Genomic DNA, 22515 nt, shown 5'->3' on the forward strand with positions numbered 1-22515 from the left:
ACATCTTAGCATGCATGGTAGGAGACAAAATCTGTTCTTTATCTTTGACGATAATAAATCTTTAATGATGCTGGGATACGAATTTCCGTGCTTCACGTCCTGTTACCGAAAAGAAAAAACGCGGTTAGCAATTTGAGGATATGAATTCTTTAAAATTCTGCTATTCAATAAGACTAGCCCACGAATTAGCAGTGGATTAGTTGGCAAGCTGATTTTTTTCTGGTCTATCACTTCAAAATTAGGGATAGTTAGTGCAGATACACCTCGAGAGGCTTTGCGCGAAATTCCATAAATAACAAAATATGTTAGCTTAAACCTGATGATATTTTTTAAAACCAAACTATTTAAGAATGAGTTTAACATTAAAATACGAAGAAAACAAAAATGTATATGCTGTCATATGTCGTTGTTTTAGTTGTGGAAACATTTTTTCAGAACAATTATCTAATTAGATATAGATTGTCTTTTAACACTTGTTATCTAAAATAAAACTTTAAAATTCAGCTACTTATTAAAAGAAAACGCTTAAATCTGCATTCCTTATTTTAATTATTAAGCAGTTATAAGGGCAGTTTATTTGAACGACAAAATAATGGATCTTAATAAATGTTACCAATATGTTTTTTTTTAATATCCATTCATTAAGGCTCCTGAAAAAAAATGGCACTGGTAGTACTAGCACTAATAAAAATAGACAACTTTTTTTTATACATAAAAGTCACCAACATAATCTTTTTCTGTTTTTTCTTAACTTTCTGGCACCAAAAAGCCCTACATTTTTCTTATTTTGTCGTTTTTTTCACCATTACCAGTGTCAAGCAGCTATTATTACTAATATTAGTTTTCGTTGCTTGACTTTGCCAAAAACTACAAATTCTGTTTTGTCAAATCTTAAAAACATATGAGAAGCATAGGAAACCAAGTCTTATGATTCACATTATACTTCTCTAGCATAAGGGCCCGGCATGGCCAGGTGGTAAAGTCCCTCGACTTGTAATCTGAGATTCGCGTGTTCGAATCCCCGTCACACCATAAAAGTTCGTCCTTTCAACGGGGAGAGGTCACTATAATGTGACAGTCACTCCTACTATTCGTTGATAAAAGAGTTGGCGGTGGGTGGTAATGACTAGCTGTCTTACACTGCTAAATTAGGGACCGCTAGCGCAGATAGCCCTCGAGTAGCTTTCGTCGAAATTCAAAAAAACAACTCTGGCATAAGACTTACGCAACCAACCAACCATGTTTCGGGTAACTATTTCCGTGTTGTTTTGTTTTTTGTTTTGAGATTATACATTCGTGGCTTGTACATGCGATAAACTGTATCAGTTTCTGCTTTTGAAATGATCTAATAATTTATTTTTAAATTATACTGATTTAATGTTGATTTTCTCAAAGTCGTTTACAATTTCGTCGAAACGTTGTTTAGTGTTGTTGAATTTATTAAATTTTTAAAACATATATCAGCGTTGAGATCATGTCTGCAGAAACGTCATTGCCGCAAGAACTTGCGAACTCTTGTTCAAACAAATGTTTAATAATTTGTAGAGATGTTCCTTTCAAAAGTTTTACACACAGAGCAGGTGTATCTTAAGTTTTATGGTCTATATTATTAAAGATATGATTAAAATTGAGTAAAAGAAATAAATAATTTACTTGTTTCAGAATTAAAAAATAATACTATTCTTTGTATTATAATTGTTTGTTTTGGAATTTCGCACAAAGCTACTCGAGGGCTATCTGTGCTAGCCGTCCCTAATTTAGCAGTGTAAGACTAGAGGGAAGGCAGCTAGTCATCACCACCCACCGCCAACTCTTGGGCTACTCTTTTACCAACGAAAAGTGGGATTGACCGTCACATTATAACGCCCCCACGGCTGGGAGGGCGAGCATGTTTGGCGCGACTCGGGCGCGAACCCGCGACCCTCAGATTACGAAGCGCACGCCTTAACGCGCTAGGCCATGCCAGGCCTTGTATTATAAATTCTAGTTTATTTCCGGTATTGTGACCAGCAACATTAAGTGTCTTTGTGAGTAAAGATGGGATAGGGTGTATCAAAAACCTCGGTTAAAACAAACAAAAGGAATAAGTGTAAGTTCTATCACTTTTAAGTTTTCAGTAAAGAAAACTGAAAAGTTGAAGGATTCTGTGTTATTTTGAAGAAACAAAAGATATATATTTACTTAATCCCTCAAAAATCTTTTAAAAGATGTTTTATTCACCCATACTTTGTTACGTAACTCCGCTTTTCCCAGAAATTTCACTTTATCTCAAATAGAGAGAAAATTTACTTATTGCTGGTAAATAAACTGAAATTCAACTAGTTATGTTTTAAACCAAGAGAAAATTCTTATGAAACTAAAGTTTTAAAAAGAATGATAAACACCAACGCTTTTTTATAGTTTTGTAGATAAGCACCAAGTTACACAATGGGCTATTTGTGCTCTACCCCACGTGTATCAAAACCTGGTTTGTAGCATTGGGAGACCGCAGACATGCCGTTGTGCTACTGGAGGTAACGTTTAGTGTTTTGCCAATTTATTTTATTTATTTACTTTTTATTATTCTTGTTCTAAAAACTTTACCATCATGGGTCAATCTATGACAAAGTAATTTTGAGTAATACAAAACAGAAAAAAAAAACAATCACCAGATCTATTTATAATAACTGTTAAACTATCAAAACAACGTGGAATATCATGCCGTTTATGTGGAAATATGAACCTTTCATTCATGTAATACTCATTTTTATTTGTATAAAAAAGTAAGTTTTTATATAATATTTTGTATTTTACATGAACTTGGTGACAAACTGTAACTGATTTTAATACAAAAAAGTACCACCCTCATTGAAATGTTTCAATACATTTACAGTAATCTAAAAAAAAAGAAAAAAATCTGATGTCGTCTTTCTTGGAGACGGGAAATAATATGGCGAGATAATGATTCAGTTACAAACAGCAAAAAATCGAAATGAAATTAGAGAAAGATGCAAGTATTTATGGCGCATTATTCGTGCCACACAATTTCTTGGTAAACAATAAATACCATTTACAAGCCACATTGAAAGTGAAGAAAGCCAAAAACAGAGGGAATTTTATTGAGTGCTTGAATTTACTGACATAATTTGATCCATTTCATCTAAATTACAAAGCACCAGACAATGCTAGTTATATTCCTCATTCTTCTCAGAATTAAGTTATTCAGTGCTGGTCATGGTAAACAACATAGTCAATTAATGTATGCAGTAATGGCAGACAAACCAAAGAACAAATAGGGCAATTAGTCGTTTGTGTACTTTATATTGTTTCGAAGATTAATTCAAAAAAAGAACATTTTTTCAGCTAAGGTATAAGATTTTTAAAAATGTATTTATTCATAGTTTTAGTTTAGTTTAGAGAATGGGACACTCAGCATGGATCAATAGGTCCCATGTTGTCTTAAAACATTATGTCATGTTTAAAAAATTGTGAAAATCTCACCATGGAAGACGTGTAACAGCTTTTAGACCCTTTCATGTTTTCAGTCTTGTACAAGTTGCGTTAACTATCCCAATGAGTATTTGTAGCTGTGAAAGGGTATCCAGTGTTTAAGATATCTACACACCTGGCTGAGAATCAAAATGAGATAATTTAAAATAAAGCACTTTGCAGTGCTTTCGATTGAAAAAAGTGCACTGGAACCTGTGTGTGAAGATGTCGTTGTTAACCGCTTAGTTAAAAGAGAAAACGGGAGGTATGCACTGGCGCTTCCCGAATAATTTCTAAGTTAACATTTTATATTATACGGAAACAAAGTTTGATATTTAAAAGTATGGTGTCCAGTTATAAGATTTTACAGGATCATTTTGCGTTTCTAACTTACAACTACTTTGTGACTGTTTAAATTCGCTTAACATACTCTGTATTTTGTTTCATATTACTAATGTAGTACAATATATCATTTGTACATCACAGTATTTTGTGTTTTGCAAAATATTGAAATACCTGATTATTCCCGTGGGATACAGGGGAAAGCTAAGGGCTCAAATCTTTTAAGTACCTAACGAGGTTTCTGATAGATTGATAGATTGTTTAGGCAGCGTATTCATGATGAAACTTTGTAAAATGGACGGAAACTGCTTGTTGTGGAGTTGCAAGTGTAGAGGACGATGTTTCGAAAGTTTTCCTCCTTTCGGAACGTCGTCCTCTTCACTTGAGGTTTCTTTTTATTTTAACATTTTCTACAGATTGTCTGCTGGTCAGTTTAGAATAATAAATTAGTATTATTACAGCATTATTGCTAAATATTTTTAAAAACCTTATGTAAATAATAGGTTCACGGTGGTAAGTAAACGATAACTAAAACATCACATGTACAATATCGCTAGGTTTTTGGTTCCTGTCTTACGATCTTTCATTACTAACTTGACTACCCAGTCATCATTTAGTTTTACCCTTGAAGTAAGAGAGGTGTTGGCAGGCAAAGTTATGGACAGTTTTCATATCAAATTGTTATTTCTAAATATTCCTTTGGAAGAAATTATTAAATTTTCATATTCACACTGTACACAGGCATTAATGGTCTATCAAAAATAAAGTTTACGCTCATGGTATAGTTTACTGTCAAAATATTTCGCGTTTTCAATAATGCCCTGTATGAATATATTACACACACACAAAAGGGCTCAAATCAGTGCTGGTCATGGTAAACAACATGATCCAGATCGATTAAAATATTCTTAAAGTATTCAAGAAAAGCAAGTTATCACAAAAACTGACTAATGAGTCGTTTTTTAATCATACATATGGAAAACTGTACCTAGTGACAATCAGAAATGATATACAAGACAAGTGTGATTGGTATTATTGACAATAATAAACAATTGTGAAAAACGTTTCTTGTTTCATTATTATAAATTAAAATAATCATGAACCATAATATTGGTTCATAAAGGAATAGTCCATTTGTTCTTTTTTATTATCTAATACTGTTCCGCCAGCCTACAGCAAAGATTATTGTGAGTATTGTTATAACACCTGGATATTATTACTAGATACATCAATGCGCATTATTTAGGGTAATTTTTAAGACTGAGTACCAAACAAATAATAGCAGTTGTATAATTGTTCACACCCAAGTCTTTTAAAGTGGACGGTGATTTATATGAAATATGAGGCCGTGAACATAATTTAGTATTTATGTGGCAGGCATGACACGTGCACCATATGGATTATTAACTTAATGTTGTAACTATGTTGATATCGCTTATCATTTGTTCGTGTATATGGTGTTCCTGCCCTTTAGGACACAATGCTGCTGAGAGGATCGCAGTTTTTTTTAGTACTGAAATATCCACTTCGGCAATGTTACACAAACATCTAGAACGTTATACAAATATCTAAGCTGTCTCCAACAACAGAGATTTAATCAAAATCAAATATATGATCCAACTATTTCGTTTTACTTACCATCTCACTTCAAGTTGAACAAAAACCGTAGCCTGGCCAATTATCGAACGGAAACTTGTTGCAAAATTCTCATCAATGCTGTAACTGTAGCTACCAGTTTGACCGCCAGTTTTGATTTCATTCCCTTAGGTCGTACACTTGATATGTTTTTAGCCACACCTTTTCCCCAACTTAATGTGTTTTTGACTACATATATAAAAGCGGAACATGTTGTATATTTATCCATAAAAGCTGTTATGTATCTGCACGTCCTTTCACCATAGAGTTTTGCTGCTCTAAATCATCATTCTTTACTACGAATGATAAAAAAACTGAAAACAGTTCACTTTTACTGTTAGTTTGTTTGTTCGTTTTTTAATTTCTCGCAAAGCTACACAAGTGCTAACTGCACTAGCCGTCCCTAATTTACCAGTTTAAGACTAGAGTGAAGGTAGCTAGTCGTCACTACCCACCGCCAACTCTTGGACTACTATTTTACCAACGAATAGTGGGATTTACTATACCATTATAATGTCCCCAAGGCTGAAAGGGCGAGCATGTTTGGTGTGATTGGGATTCAAATCCGCGATCCTCGGATTACGAGTCTAGTGCCTTAACCACCTGGCTATGCTAGGCCTTTAACTGTTAGAGCAAGCTATAGTAAAAGTGTTAAGCCTACAGATCACGCAATGTTTTGTGGGGGCGTAGGCAGCAATTTTTGTCAAATATGAGCAGTTTCTGTTAAGTCTGTAAACGTCACTTCAACTTACACCAAACGAGACTCCTAATTGTAGGATGAAAAGATATATCAGCGTACAAAATTTGATTTAAAAAGTTAAGTACATTTATTTATCAAATAAAGTTCCATACTTTTGGTGCGAAGAAGAAGGAAGAAAATCAAAGTTAGTGATATTATATCTCAGGTGTTTGTTGAAGGATTCCTTTGAAACGTGGTACGTGAAATAAGAGTCCAGGTTAGATTACCAAAGTCCGAGATACAGAAGGTGGAATATTGCTAAATTATCACTTCTGCTATTAACAGACAGTGTGTCCTGCAGTGGGTTGTTTTGGCCGCACCACACATTAACGTATGTAATGATCTTTAAGCCTAGCTTAAACGATAACACCAAGTTCAGTTTCCACTATCAAATTGGCAATCACGGTGACGGCTGATGGTAAGTGTTGTGTTATAGCCAACACTGTGTAACTGCGAATTTTAAAGATACTGCAGACAGAATAACCATCCTCGAAGTTATCTGTAAGAAGTGGCAAGAATCGTGTAAGCATAAAAAGCCGAAAATAATAACGGTTCGTATCGCAAAGCTACTCGAGGGCAATTTGCGCCAGCCGTCCATAATTTAGCAAAGTAAGATTAGAGGGAAGGTAGCTAGTCATCATCACCTGTATCGAAAGTGAGGGAGAAATTTTGTAGCTGAGTATTTTATTTAGTTTCAGATTAAATATGCAGTATGGACGGCCCACCGGAGCTTACAGTATTTATAGTACAAGAGCGTCGTAAAAGTGTCATAATCCGAACACTGTCAGAAATTAAGGGGGTATATATATATATAAAAAAAATTCACAATTGTTAATTAGTATGTTTTTTAAAGTGAGATGGGGATTCGAACCCGCGACCTTTAAATTACTAGTCGAACGCCTTAACCCACTTGGCCATGTCAGGCCAAACTATGAAGTGAAAAAGGTAGCCTATTTATCGTTTTAAAAGATAATCATGTCACTGAGGCAGTACTAACATTTAATAGATTAGTAGAGTACTCATCACAAATCATGCTATTTCTGGCAGTTGAGTTAGAATTTTTACGGAACAAATAACGTTTGTGGACGTTCAAACATATTTGAGAAGTATCTTTTAATATTCGTTATTATTGTGAATGATAATTAATATTAGTTAATGATAAATAATAATTAAGGAAATAAATTCTAAAGAATAGTTCCTAAACCTGATTTTATTTGTGAATTATTTATTTTTATTTTGTGTTGCTTTAGATTTTTATTTAATAGACATGCATTGCTTACCAAAATTCGTTGGTTTAAGAGTGGCTAGTTGTGAAAACCAGTAGCGTTTTGGTGGGGTGTTCGGTTTGAGAGGTAGTAGTACATGTGGCTATTGAAAAAGTTGGCAAACTGTATCCCTAGGTCGCATGGGTTGTGCTGTTCCCATTGAAATGGTACGGCGAGGGCCGGATTATTTATTAAACACAATAAGCACAGCGCCTAGGGCCTACAGAATTTATAATTTATATATCTGTAATTTATCTAACTTTTGGTTTAAGTTATATAGCTGGTAGAGATTACGAATAGAAGGTGCCTAGACCTTACGATCGACTTGATCTGGCATATAAATTTAATATATTTAGCGTGAGGTTTTCCCAGACTAGAAAAGGTTTTACAGCATAAAGTTGGTTCTTAAGTGTTTTGCTCTTAAATTTATGTCCTGAGGAAGTACTATCATCTTTTGCGCTTAGACAGCCACACTGTTTAGCTTGTTTCCTTGTAGTTTTGTACATTTGTGTGTAATATTATTTTTGTTTGCACAAACGCAATCAGTTCAGAAACTATCAAAATTATTTAATAACGTACCTTGTCGAATTTCCCCGTATATAATGGAAATCAAATTCAACAAAAAATACCATACATGTAGCTGCTGCTTTTATTTTTTTCACGAGACATGTTTTGTTTTTTTGAATTTCGCACAAAGCTACTCGAGGGCTATCTGTGCTAGCCGTCCCTAATTTAGCAGTGTAAGACTAGAGTGAACTCTTGGGCTACTCTTTTACCAACGCATAGTGGGATTGACCGGGACATTATAACGCCCCTACGGCTGAAAGGGCGAACATGTTTGGCGCAACGGGGTTGCGAATCCTCGACCCTCAGAATACGAGTCGCACGCCTTAATACGCTTGTCCATGCCAGGCCCTTCACGAGACACAAATGCTTACAACTTTATATCAAATTCACGTAACTTACCACACTGGGGCAGGTTAAGATGTTCACGTTTCATTATTTAGAATGATGTCTCTAATTTTTGTGAATGGATACTTATGTCTTTAACGGATTTACTAATGCATATTTATTTTAATATTGATGTTTGTTTTAGTTAAATATATATTTAGAAATGCATGCCACTTATATTGTTAAATATGTATTGCGAAATTCATGCCTATTCCTTAAATTTGTGAAAGATTCTCCAGCGTAAGAATAAACAATACATGTTTTGCGAAAGCACTAGCGTATCTTCAAGTATTGTTTTCAACTGAAATTTCGAGAACTTCGCCTAAAGTTTATAAATTGACGCGCCAAGACACAGTTTTATATTGTTGGTTTGCTACAGTTGTAATTCTATAAACCTCGGAAGCTATAACTGTGATTAACGCCTATTAACCGGGAAACTAGAAATATTTGACCAGAAACATTTATAAATTGCGAACATTACACTCAGTTTAACTTTAGCGGATTACCATGGGAGGTTAGTATTTCTTCGAAACCATTAAATAACTTCAGTGATGAAAAACTACCCGTTAAGTGAACTGTACCGATATCAACTCACAATTAGTTTGCTCCTCGTAAACCGTCGATAACATATACTGTTCCTGACCAGACAGAAGACTCAGTATTGTTTGTAAGTTTCTAAAAATGTGTGTATATAAGTCATTATTTGTAATAACTGTTTATAATGACCATTAACCATCATTATAAATTGCATTATTGTTTGTACATTCAAATATATTTGTGTTAAGAAAGAAGAAGACCCAGTATGGTAAGATGGTTAGGGCGACGACGCATAATCCATGGGTCGTGGGTTCGACTTCTTTCAGCCGTGGAGACGTTATAAAGTGACGCTCAATCCCACTATTTGCTAGTAAATGAGTAGCCCAAGAGTTGGCGGTGGATGGTAGTGACTAGCTGCCCTCCCTCTAGTCTTACATTGGATGGCTAGCATAGATAGTCCTCGTGTAGCCTTGCGCTAAATTCAAAAATCAAACAAGAAAGTATACTATGTGTATCAATCTTGTTGGGAAATATTGTAATCTTGATACACATTGATATTAAATTAATTTCTAAATCAAGATTAGAATTTAATTAAATTTGGGCTCTTTGAAATTTTAATAAGTAATATAATAAATTGAAGGCTTGCCCGAGATAAATTATAATACGTAATATATCTCACACAAGACATCATCAGGTGTTGATTAATAGATTTGATATTCTTGGCTCACTAGAGTTTAAATGTACCCTTTTAGGGTTATCCAGAAGTTTGAGAATTAAGTTTAGATTTCTCATTACAACTATAATTATTACCTGTTAATAATGTTATCCTTGAAGTAACTGAGTTGCTGCATAAGACTTTAGCAAACACTGAAGTCGGGGAAGGAGAACAACAACAATTATTCCAGAAGACACTGTATTACTTTATGTTTATCCCATTGATGTATCTTTCATTTTCAATTGTCCCAGCACATTATTTATTAAGTAGACCCGTTCATTTACTGCGCTGATGTAAATGTTTTCCTTATAGGCAATGCATTCAGAAAACACGCAAAAGTACGTAGCAGCACCAAAAATAAATATATATCTGTATTCATATATGATTTATAAAATTATAGGTAAATTACTAGATTAAAATAAATATAACTTGACAGAAATCTGATTGTTCTTCAGTGAAGATTATTGTTTGTTTGTTTTTTGTTTTGTTTTTTAAATTTTGGGGCCCGGCATGGCCAAGCGTGTTAAGGTGTGCGACTCGTAATATGAGGGTCGTGGGTTCGCATCCCGGTCGCGCCAAACATGCTCGCCCTTTCAGCCGTGGGGGCGTTATAATGTGACGATCAATCCCACTATTCGTTGGTAAAAGAGTAGCCCAAGAGTTGACGGTGGGTGGTGATGACTAGCTGCCTTCCCTCTAGTCTTACACTGCAAAATTAGGAACGGCTAGCACAGATAGCCCTCAAGTAGCTTTGTGCAAAAAACAAAACAAACAAATTGTTTTTAAATTTTGCGCAAAGTTTGAGCGAGAAATTCCAAAACAAACAATATAATCATAAAAACATTTATGTTTTTATTTTAATAGTTAGATGTCAGATTTTATGAACCACTTTTGGTTAAGTTATCAATTTATCGTACACATAAAACTCCTGGCACTTAAAAATACTTTTAAAGAAATAAACAGTATCAAAACGATCAGAACTAAAAGTGGTTTTCCAAAACAGTACAACAGATTTTTTTATAGTTTGAGGAATCAACGATGTCAATCAAATATAATTTAGTGTCTCAAAAGTAAACGGTAAATACATCTCGGATGTAAGAAACTACTACACAGAAATCTTCATAAAATCTATCCAGAAATAAAGTTAAGTGTTTGTTTTTTAAATAGGATGTAGAATACAGAATATTTTTTTCGATATCAAGACAGAATATCATAGTAAAAATGTATCATATAATATATGAACTTAGGCGTCATAGATGTGGTTCTAGGTATATAAATTTAACTACTAGATGGTTAGTGATATGTATAAAAGTAAATAGAAATTTAAGTTTGTTTGAAGCTATGTGTAAAGCTACACAATTGACTATCTGTTTTCTGTCCAATAAAGGGCGGAAATTTGGTGAATAATAAATGTAATAAATCCATAAAAGTGATCACGTGCCTAGCAAGCGTAAGGAACATATAAATCACAGTTTCTTAATAGAGTACGTGATAAGAGATCTTTGTATATAAAATAAAAATTATTGTTTTGTTTGTTTGAAGTTAAGTACAAAGCTGCACAATAGGCCATGTGAACTCTGCCCACCACGAGTATCGAAATCCTGTTTTCAACGTTGTAAGTCCGTAAACATCCCACTGTGTCACTTGTGGAGCATAGATTACTCATTAAAGGTACCCAAACATCCTGAGATCATCCATATTCCTGCTATCTATCGTATATCATTGCATCTTAACAAATATCTTAAACCAAGGCTAAACGAGTTTAGTTCAGCCATAGGACGATTTGTAGCAGTAGTTTGACTAAGTATAGTTAAGTGTCATGAAAATAATCGAAATATTATGGAAGACTTCTGTAAAAATAACTTGTCACTTTGAAATCCTTAGAATTCTTGAATTTTATTTGGTATTAAATTGAGATGAAATTAATATTCCATGAATCAAAACACCATAACTTCATGAATTATTTTAGAGTATGAACATAATTTTTCAATAATATATAAGAAGAAAACATAAAATTAAACCAAATTTATAACACAATAATTTTAAAAGAAGGTCATTAAGATTTTCAAAGATTGGAATTTTACGTTTACTTTGGCTTTATTCTTGTTTCGCATAATGTTGCATTTTGATCCTCTTGACTCTCCTGTGATATTTGTGGTTTGGTTTTTTTTTTAAGATCCCGAGATCTACTTGAATCTTTATTCTCACCATACTTTTCTTGTATCCCTTTCCATTTGGCTGATCTTTCATATGTTCCCAACTGTGACATCCAGAGGCAAAATTCATCGTCTGGAGAGAAAATTACTCCCATTGCTCTCCTTGTAGTATTAAAAAGAAAATGACAAAATTGAGCTATCGGATATTCAGTTGATTCGTCTTCTTGTTTATTTTCTTCTTCGATTTTTTTCTCTAAGTCTTTTTCATTCTCAGACTGCGTGTTGGAAGACATTCTGATAATATCTGACATATAAAAATAAAAAATGATTCTTATATATTGAAAAAAATTATAAAGCGCTTTAATGTTCAATTAGCTCTTGAGTTACAACAATATGTTTTTGAGGATGTTGCATTAGGTGTGACTCATAGATTACTTTCCTATCATTTAGTTTGCACAACCTCTAAACAAAGACATTTATATTACTTATTCAAATTCAAAAATTATTTGTTCGTACTGTTATCTATCTCTTCAAGCATTTAGTTGTTAAGCAAGTGGTATTATAAATTTTAATATTAAAATAATTGGTCTCAACTCAGTTATAAAACATACTTAAATGATAAAAACGATATAGTTTTCAGAAATGTCAGTTCTTACTAGTAAATTACATTTAAGAGAAGTAAGATGATGTGCATTCATCACGAAATGACGATTGAGGTCGCTCACAACTCTTTCTGATGTTGTTTTACTCCTTGTGGCATTGAAAGTTTCACTAAGTAAACACATTAGTTAATGTTGAACAAAAATTAATATCGTTTGTGATCAGCTTATCAAGGAAGTCTGTCATTCAAAGGTACGTCGTTTAAATTCAATCAAAAAATGTAATTGGAATGTTTTTGCCAGTATGTTGTAATAAAACTATTTTAATACGTTTCTAGTTTTTATATTTTAGTTATTTTTATAACAATAAATAAAAAAATCCATGAAAAACAAGAAGTATAATACTCACTTTCGATATTTTGTTTATTAGCTATCAGTCTCTGATGAAATTTAAGCCTACTTTTTATAACGATGGAATTAGTATACTAAATAATTTTAATTACTTAACTGATTCACCTAAGTACAAAGAATAATAACATTTAGAAAGCATGTAATAACTTATAACTACAATAATTTAACCGGTCTTTTAACTAAGACAAGATGGACTTAAAGAAAAATCCCATAGCTGCTCATTCTGAGTATCGAGAGATGTTTCCATACTCAAAACGAAATTGACAGTACTCTATACTGAAAACAATATTTCAGTATACGTCATTTGAAAGATTAAAACTTAGCATTTCTATTGGTTATAAACAATATAGTAGAAACAATGTAAGAAGAAATTATTAGCAACTTGTAAAATAGAGAGTGTGTTGGTGTGGCAAGTAGGTTTGATTTTCTGGTTTATAACTCCATAAGTAAATAAGATTGAAAACTATAAAAGTAGTTTTTACCTTATAAATATTATATTATAACAAGTAACTTATGTTAAATTCTGTACTTCACAGAGAAATAGAAATAAATTTCAAGAATTCAAACGATCTACAGAACAAATGTCACGATTATCATACAAGGGTAGAATAAAAATTATATAAAAATGTGTTCTAATAAAACTAGCCCTCCATTGGCACAACACTATGTCTGCAGATTCACATATTGTGTAGCTTTGTGCTTAATTCTAAACAAAAAAACTTATAAAACTAAAAACTTAAAGTGTATATAATATTAGAATTTGATTTATGATTTACATTTTGACACTAAGTTTACTTGTATATATTGATTAATTATAAACTAGTCTAATTAAATTTTGAATGTAATTCCGTAAAAGGCGGTATAATGTGCATTTTAACCTGCCTGTAGCAAGAAAGTATGAAGTTCAGTTGAGAATACTTCATCTCCATCATTATAGATAAGAAGTTCATTATTTAACTGCATCAAGACCACATGCGCCATGTTGTGTCTCCTCTCTTTTTGTTCTGACACTTAGAATAATTAAGTTAATTGTATGAAATTTAGTATACACTTTCTACATAATACGTAGTTTGTGCTTTAAATAATCATATCATTTGGTTCAGTATTTGCACTTTATTTTAAGCTGTGATTTTTCGGAATCTTATTTTTAATCACTACTTTTAAAAACATTAAAGTATATTTACTATTTATTATTTTATAATTTTGTTTGTTTATTGTGCACCTAAAATCTTGTAAATGCACCCAATAAAATTTGTTTTTCAATGAATCTATAAACGTTTGTGCTTTTTCTACAGAAAAACCACAGTAGGCTATCTACTGAATCCACCGAGGGAAATCGAATGCCTAATCTTAGCGCTGTAAATCCGTAGACTTACAGCTGTACTAACGAGGGACTTGTAAGTATTATGTCTGTATTATCCTAATAATGGCATATTCATTTTCTCTCCTAATCATATAATTTCTTACATACAAAAATAAACTATTCAAAAATATGAAAGAAAGAAAGAAAACTACATTTTACTTAAATATTAATATTAGAAAGATCCATTTTTATATACTCAGTTAGGTCTAACTTATTTTATTCTCATCAATTATTTATTTTTCTTAATTATTTTTATCTACTGAAACAGTTGTGTAACTACGAAAACAACATGAAACACCAGTCAACAATAAAACCATTGACTAACATAATTGTAGCTTGCACTCCTATCTCGATATAAACAATATTTTTCCTACTTTATTTTTAGTCAAACTAAATTTCTACCCCAAAATTATAGTTTGTTTTACATAGTTAAGAAGTTCTTGTATTTATACGTGTTGTTTGAAAAACAAAACATTTGCTAATACAAATAAAAAAGGTTTCTGTCATCTGAGTAGTTTGCCACAGAACTCCTTATGTACTACACTCCCTAAATATCTTACTTTTTGTCTTTTAATATAAAAATATTGCTTTAATGTGAAACATATTTAATGTAACATAAAAGATCATCATGTTTGTAAAAACTTGTCAAAAGAGAATACACATAAAAACCCATTATGGAAAGTTTAGCTATTTTTATATTTTTAGAAATCATACATTACAACTTTAATGTGGTTACCGAGCGCTATTTACGTTAAAATGATGTAGATATTTTTCATAATGTTTATCAACTGGTTCTATCTATTTTTGAGGCTAAGATTTAATAGTTACTATCCAGCTTTCTTGCCTTTATGTCATATAAACCTATAAAGGCGTTTTATTATGATAAACATTTTCAGTAGAGAAATATCTTGTGGTAAACAAACCTAGGATCATCATATTTGTAAGGAATGCTGGGATCTGGTAAAATAAACATTACACTTTAGGATGGGCAGAAAAATTCTAAAAACAAAATACATGAATGTTTTGTTCGCAGACAATACCATTAAAATTCTACAGAAACGAAAGTTCACACTTTGCAGGTACTCTAGATAAATTGGTAAAACTAAGAAGTTTTAACTCGAAGTTATTTTTAGCAAACAACTGTTGAAATAGGGTAAGAACTACGATGTTGTTTCAACTCTGAATGTTCCTAATGTCCTCTCAGCCTCTAAAGCTGCCTCTCTCTCCTAAAACATTAAGAAACTGGTACAGAATTTAAAGAACATTTTAATTAAAAGTGGTTCTATGGCAATTATTTTTCGGTTTGACCTTGATTGTTGGATAATTACCTTCAACGACGAAGAAAGAAGATAGACTGATGTAAACAGCAAATAGATGTAGCAGTCAAGCATAATTTAAGTTGGAATTCTCTCTCATTGTAGGACGTTTCTTTATCTATACGTTCAATGGGTGATAGTGCATTAACTTATTGCACAATAAGGACCTCTTAAAGATTATTTTTGTTAACCAACCATTATTGTAAACATAGATTAGTATTATACAGCTAAATAGTTTTTCTCTCCAAAATGTTATACATGTTCAGGACATTCGACTAACAAACAGAGTTTCGCTATGTGACTGAATAATCTTTGTGAATGTCTATGTTATCCTCCTGGATGATGCCATATGATCACATCATACTTCTGCAATGTGATATTATTTCTTGGACTTTTAAAATGTATTAGTCACTTAAGTAACATACTGTCAAAAGGAAATTAAAAATTTTGACATTAGGGTGATTTCAGTGGTGTTTTATGACTAGTAAACTGCAAAAGCTTTTTCTTTGTCTTACAGTATTATGACTTGCATACCTATCTGGTGTCAAACCCTATCTTGTAACTGAGAAGCACTGCATAAATTCCAGTAATATCAGCATCCATATTCAATAGCAATACATGCTTTACCTTAATCCTACGGTTCTTATTTGTTGCAGTACCTTGGTCAGAATCAAAGTTGCAGACTCAAACATCTTCCCAAATATTAAGACATCATTCACATCGACCAAGCACCTCTTCTATTGTAGTTCATTAAACACTAGCTCCATTATCTTCTTGAAAAAAGGCCAGAACATTGCACAAGCTGGATAGCATGACTTGAAACTTGCACTACATCAAGTAGTAGAAGCACTTTTTGGCTCTGTTTTTTTTTGTTCAACTTAATTTATCAGTACCTGGCTAAAATGATGAATCACTGGATACTTTCCAACAGTTTAGCAATTAATATGCTTATAGTAACAGAAAGGCAATATTATATCTCATCAGCTTTATCATAGTGAAAGTCAACACAGAACTTCAAGATGACCACGCACACGCCCAAAAGTTGTATTACTTTATCCTTTAACAACTTTTGTGTTTCAATGCTGAAGGCAATATTGGCTTATAATATCTGTTCTCATCATCTAACTCCACTTTTCAGTATCCAGAGGCTACTGCTAAAGTTCTGAAATATTTCACTTTTTCCAACACGTCCAGACGTTTGTCTGTCTGTGAAAATATATAGCCATACCAGTTTGCCCCTGAAGAAGAAAAGTCCATCTTTCAAAAGCACGCAGGTAGAGAGTCTTCATTTTTTATCCAGACTTATTGAACCTACGTGGTTTATATGACATCATTTAATAGAGAGATATTATTGTGCATCATAGCATTTAGCTAAACAAAGTGAACAACAATTAAAACCCACGAAGGATTAAAGACGATCACACACACACCTTCTAAAAGCTATATGTTTTCAACCTTTAACACTTGCTGCATCTTGGTGCTGTCTGTATCCCTTGTACTCCAGAAAGCCTATGTAACAGTTGTTTAATTGGCTGTAATAGTAGCCTATAGAAAGAAAGAAACTAGGTATTTATCATTATGAGGACTGGACTGGACTTTTACCAAATAACTTGAAAGAATAGAGTAAAAAAGGACAAAATTGCTACGCTTATTTTAGATGTGGCATTATCTTGGTGCAAAAACTAGATAGTAAAAAGTGATTTTCAACTTTTAAAAGAACATTGCAAATAAATATTAGGTATTTATTGGAGTTGATAAAACAGTTGAAAAAAGTGAAAAATAGAGAGATAGGAAAATAAAAAGAAGATCAAAATGAACTAGACAGAAGATCAAAATAAGATACTTATGAAATTTATAGAAAATTAAAAGTAGAACAAAAAAGAGTAAGAATGCAAGACAGAGAAGTTTAAATAAAGATATGTCATATTTAAAGAAAGCTTAGAAGCATATATCGATATGACTATGAGAACATACATTATGCTTTTGGAGGTGTAGAGACGGATTACAATGACAAGGCTATAAAAATAGAATTAGAAAAGCACAGAATAATTATAGAAAGAAGATCAACGATGGAATATGTTTGGAAAAGTAAATGTAAAGATCAAAACAGTAATACCTGTTTCTTTATCAGCCCAAAAACTTCAACATAAAACTCCATCTTATACAAATATGGAGGCCCAGCATTGCTAGGTGGTTAAGGCGCTCGACTCGTAATCTGAGGGTCGTGGGTTCGAATCCATTTTCAGCCGTGGGAACGTTATAATGTGACATTCAATCCCACTATTCGTTGGTAAAAGAGCAGTCCAAGAGTTGGCGGTGGGTGGTGATGACTAGCTGCCTTCCCTCTAGTCTTATACTGCTAAATTAGACTGTGCTCTTATACCGTTGTTTTATAAAATAATTCTCTGAAAAAAGCTATTCTTCTGTATAGGATACTCGAAAAATCAAATAACTTTTGTTGGACTACTTTGTAAACAAGCATTGAGCAAACTGAAGAAGGAATTGTACACCACTCTTGAAGATCTACTAAGTTTAGGGAGAGATGCAAGTGAAACTTAACATGTTGAACACATCGTGCAGCACTGAAGTAGATGGTGAATTTTCACAATTCAAATGTATAGATAGCAAGATTGATCCAAAACACTACAGGAGAACTTTGACATAATTTACTGTCCACAATGGAACAATGGAATTAGTAAGACATTATCACAAATGCCATATATTGCTAAAAAACATAAACACTGTAAAAATTGGAAAGCACAAGATAGTAAATACTACCAACTTAAACTCAGCAGAATATAATCTAAGATGAGATATCCACAACTAATGATAAACTAGTGTGTTTCAATACTCAACATAAAGATACTCAGGCAAACGATACAAGTTTCCAACCAGTTATTCAAAGGGTTAGAAATAAAGAAGAAAGACTTACTGTAAATGAAACTGATCCATACAACAAAACAAATATGTACTGGGTAGAGTTGGATTCAGCTACATGAAAAATATGAAATGTTAAGTGTGATAATATTAGCATATTCTTTAAATGTATAGAATAGATAAATACAATCATTTAGGTTTTCGTTTCGCTGTTTGGCGTTATTCTAGGTTAAGTGGATATGTAAAGGTATCTTCCTAGTAGACAGAAATACATAGGTTGTAAAATACTAATCAACGCTAAGTGTTATATAGTATAACAATTCCATAGAAGTTTGTGCTGTATTTATCCTGTCTGTTTTTGTTGCATCAGGTAGAATAAGACAATTCAGTACAGATACTTAAACAAATTAGTATAAGATGTATGCTCCTTCAATATGTATGTATTTAAAGTAATCATTTACGTTGATAATGTAATATTGAGTATTCAATCTTGTGTAGAACTGAATATTTCACAGACGGTCCAGGTCTACAACAAACAAATTATTTCTGAGTTGCTATTGTTACAACTCGCGTTAGCTAGCTTGGCTGGCCTCACGCTGCTTGTAAGCTGACTTATTACAAAAAAATATATTTAATGTTCTCACAGAAATATTAACGTCTGAAGTTAATTTACTGAAGTTGAACTGTTTGTTATGTTAAAATCTATAAATGTTCCTGGTAAATTTTGTAGCTTCCAAGTGACCAAACAAACCTCTATTATTGTGTCTCAGCTAGTTTTCATATCAATTAGACAAGATTCTCGAATGCTCAACAATATTCGAAGATTTGCTAGTGTGTTTGTAAAACATGCATTGTTGATTGTTACTCTCGAGTAGTTTTTACAAATTTGGAGACCAAGCAAGACTTGCACAATACACACCTAACAATATACGTCAGACGCATCAAACTAAACCAAACGAAAATGTTAAAATATGACAGTAACTACGTTAAGCATGTCATTGGGAATGGCATGGCCAGATGATTAAGACGTTTCACTCGCAATATGAGAATTGCAGTTTCAAATGTCCATTCCACTAAACATGATCCACTAAACACGGCCCTTTCAGCCGTGAGGGTTATATAATGTGACGGTCAATCCCACTATTCGTTTGTAAAAGAGTAGCCAAAGATTTGGCAGTGCGTGGTGATAATTAGTTGCCTTCTCTCTAGTCTTTCTTTGCTAAATGTAGGAACGGCTAATGCAGATAGCCCTCGTGTAGCTTTGCGCAACGTTCAAAACAAACAAACACTCTGAAGGAAGAGGTGGAATGTCCACTAGTCCCGTAAAAAATGCAATGGTTAATGACTGGCCGTAGTCTGTGACTAAAAAAGGTGTCCACAGCTTTCTAAGTTTACATGTTGTGAAAAATCCTCTAAAACACCTGCATCATATTTTATTCTGATTAACATTAATATCTAATATGCATTTGATATAAGACGTAAGATTTTTTATCAAACATTTCATTTTTTGAAATGTGCTTCATAGACGATTTAGTGTTGACATATTCACATCAAGATTGTTCGTTCATTCTTCATATAAGACCAATGATATTATAATTGCAGTGGTATTCAGACATATTGCAGATAGACTACAATGTATGCTAATGTATGTATGCTAACACTGCAAACCAATGGTTGCTGTTTTGTTATTTCTTAATCACTACCAATACTACTTGTATTGGTTTATTATAAAATAACAGCCAGTAAAACATAATAAACTCTGACGGGTGAACCTATCTTCAACGGGGTCAAAGAGACTTCAAATAAGTTCATCACCTGACTGGACACTGCATTAATTAGATGAATCGTAGATGAACTTTAAACCTCAGAAAGTTTGATTGTACATTAGATTACGGTGTTACAAGGGTGCACATTTGTTTTACAGCATTATCCAGGCATCAGCATAGTAATCCAGACCGTTTCATCAAATCGTGAAAAACTTGTAGTTTTTAATATTTCAAATATTGGAAACTAAGAAGTTGTCACTTCAGCAGCTGTGGTGATTTTACACAATTTATGTGAGCAACGACTAAAATAACCAATCTAACGCGTATAATACTTGCCATGAAGACAGTGAAAAAGGAATTTAATAATTGTTGTACATAAGATGAATGAACAAAACCTACGACGGTTATATTAGCAGTGACGAATGTGGAATTGTATATTGTACTGCTGCTGCTATGAATCATATACAGTAGCTTGTCTAGGGAAATATTTCAACGGACATTGCACGATGAAAGAACTAGAAGTCACAAGGAAGTGTCATGCACTACTTTCCAGTGTGCGTGAATAATACTTACGACCTCATAATGTTACCAAAAATTGAAGAAAAAAAACTATCATCATTGTTTAATTTGTGGAAAAATTGTTTCAAACCATTATCTTATTAGATATAGTCTATATTTTGATGTTGGTTATGTAGAATAAAATATAAAAAATCAGGTACTTCTAAAAAATGCTTAAATCTCTCTTCAACAGAAAATATAATTATAATGAAACCTATATAATAATGTGCTGAAAGTAATTATAATGATATCTATCGCCTTGAATAGGCGAAACTTTAGTACACAGCAGGAGGTACAGCCTATTTAATTTCATCTTTGGTGAAAAAGAAATCTTTAACATATATATATATGAATATATATTTATGTGTGTATACGCACACACAATTATACTGACAGTTTAAGTGACTTGAATGACAAAAAAGCGTTTAGAAGACACTTTCAATATGTTTTCTTACATATATATTCGTAACACGTCTTGAATTAAATGTCATTCTTGCGAAAAAATAATGCCTCTTTTTTGCTCACTGCACTGATGTCATTTTTTGCTACTGACTTCCACAGTCACACAATTAATGTTATTAGTACGCTTTTGTTTTTATTAATTTCTAGTTTCATAACAGTTAGCTGTGAATCGATTATATAAGATAAGAAAGAAAATAAGTTGTTTATGAAACACGGAAAATCAATGCAAGAACATTATTCTAGTGAGACGTATTAAGAAATAAAAACAAATCATGTGAGTTTTAAACTTTCCAGTAAAACTCATGCTTTTTTCTTAGATCGTCCACTAAATGCCCTCAGAACATTTACGGACTTCAAACGTTAAAAACCGAGTTTCAGTACCATAGGCGGTACAGCACAAATAGCCCATTGTCTCGCTTTGTGCTTAATTTTAAATAAACTTTCACTAAACATTTTTCAACTTACCAATATGAGTTACCGCCTTGATTAAACGTATTGAACAATACAAGTTCTGACTTAACGAATATTCAACATATGACACACACAGGAGAACAGTGCATTTACGTGTTTTGATCGACTTCCTGCTCTTGCAACGAGTAGTCCTAACCCGGCCAATCATATTTTATCGTTACTACTTCCGCGTTGCTTGGAAACTACATATCCGTTTCTTACTTAGTAGAATTTGTTTCGTTTTTATTTTGTCTGGTTGAGCAAAAAGCTACACAATGGAATATCGATGCTGTGTTTATCACGGTTATCTAAGTCCACTTCATAGAGTTAAAAGTCCGTAGATTTATCGCTGTACCATTCGTAGCAACAGAATTTGTTCAACAATTGATAATTTATTATGAAATTCTATCCACATAGTCTTAATTTTCTTTACTTTGTTTGCAAGTCTGTCGAAATATTGTTTAGTGATAAAAGTAAAATTTTTCATATAAAACTCAGGTTAAAACGGAGTGAATCGAGGAAAAATAAACTTTTTTGTATAAATAAATAACACCACTCTCCTTAAATAAATTCCAGTTAGTGCTTATCTTGTGGCCAGTGACATTCAGTGTTGCTATCAGTGGAAAGAGAATAATTTTATGGAAAATCTCAGTATAAAATGCAAGAAAGTGTCTGGTTGTTTGAATATTCGCACAAAGCTACACGAGGGCTTTCTGCGCAAGCCGTTCCTAATTTACCAATATAAGACTTGATGGAAAACAGATTGTCATCGCCACCCACCGCCAAATCGTGGTTTATTCTTTTACTAACGAATAGTGGGATTCATCGACACATAATAATACCCCCATGGCAGAAAGATCAAACATTACTGGTGTGAGAGGGATTAGAACCTCGATTTTCAGATG

At 32.8% G+C, this 22515-nt stretch overlaps 1 protein-coding gene across 1 annotated transcript; it reads right to left on the bottom strand.

The window, feature by feature from the left end:
- Positions 1-11529: 11529 nt before the first annotated feature.
- Positions 11530-21794, bottom strand: LOC143252823 (uncharacterized). Its single transcript, XM_076505569.1, has 2 exons — positions 21626-21794; positions 11530-12112 (listed from the first exon to the last, which is right to left on the bottom strand). The coding sequence occupies exons 1-2, from the start codon at positions 21777-21779 to the stop codon at positions 11739-11741; spliced, it is 528 nt and encodes a 175-aa protein (XP_076361684.1). The 5' UTR covers positions 21780-21794; the 3' UTR covers positions 11530-11738.
- Between the last annotated feature and the right edge of the window lie 721 nt (positions 21795-22515).

This window comes from Tachypleus tridentatus, chromosome 6, assembly GCF_004210375.1.
Source record: "Tachypleus tridentatus isolate NWPU-2018 chromosome 6, ASM421037v1, whole genome shotgun sequence".
NCBI lineage: Eukaryota > Metazoa > Arthropoda > Merostomata > Xiphosura > Limulidae > Tachypleus > Tachypleus tridentatus.

Excerpts from the sequence above, each read along its gene's own strand:
- LOC143252823 (XM_076505569.1), bottom strand. The coding sequence starts at position 21,779 with ATGATTGGCCGGGTTAGGACTACTCGTTGCAAGAGCAGGAAGTCGATC. Across the intron at positions 12,113-21,625 it reads CAAGGCGGTAACTCATATTG|ATATTATCAGAATGTCTTCC; the intron begins GTAAGTTGAAAA and ends TTTATATGTCAG.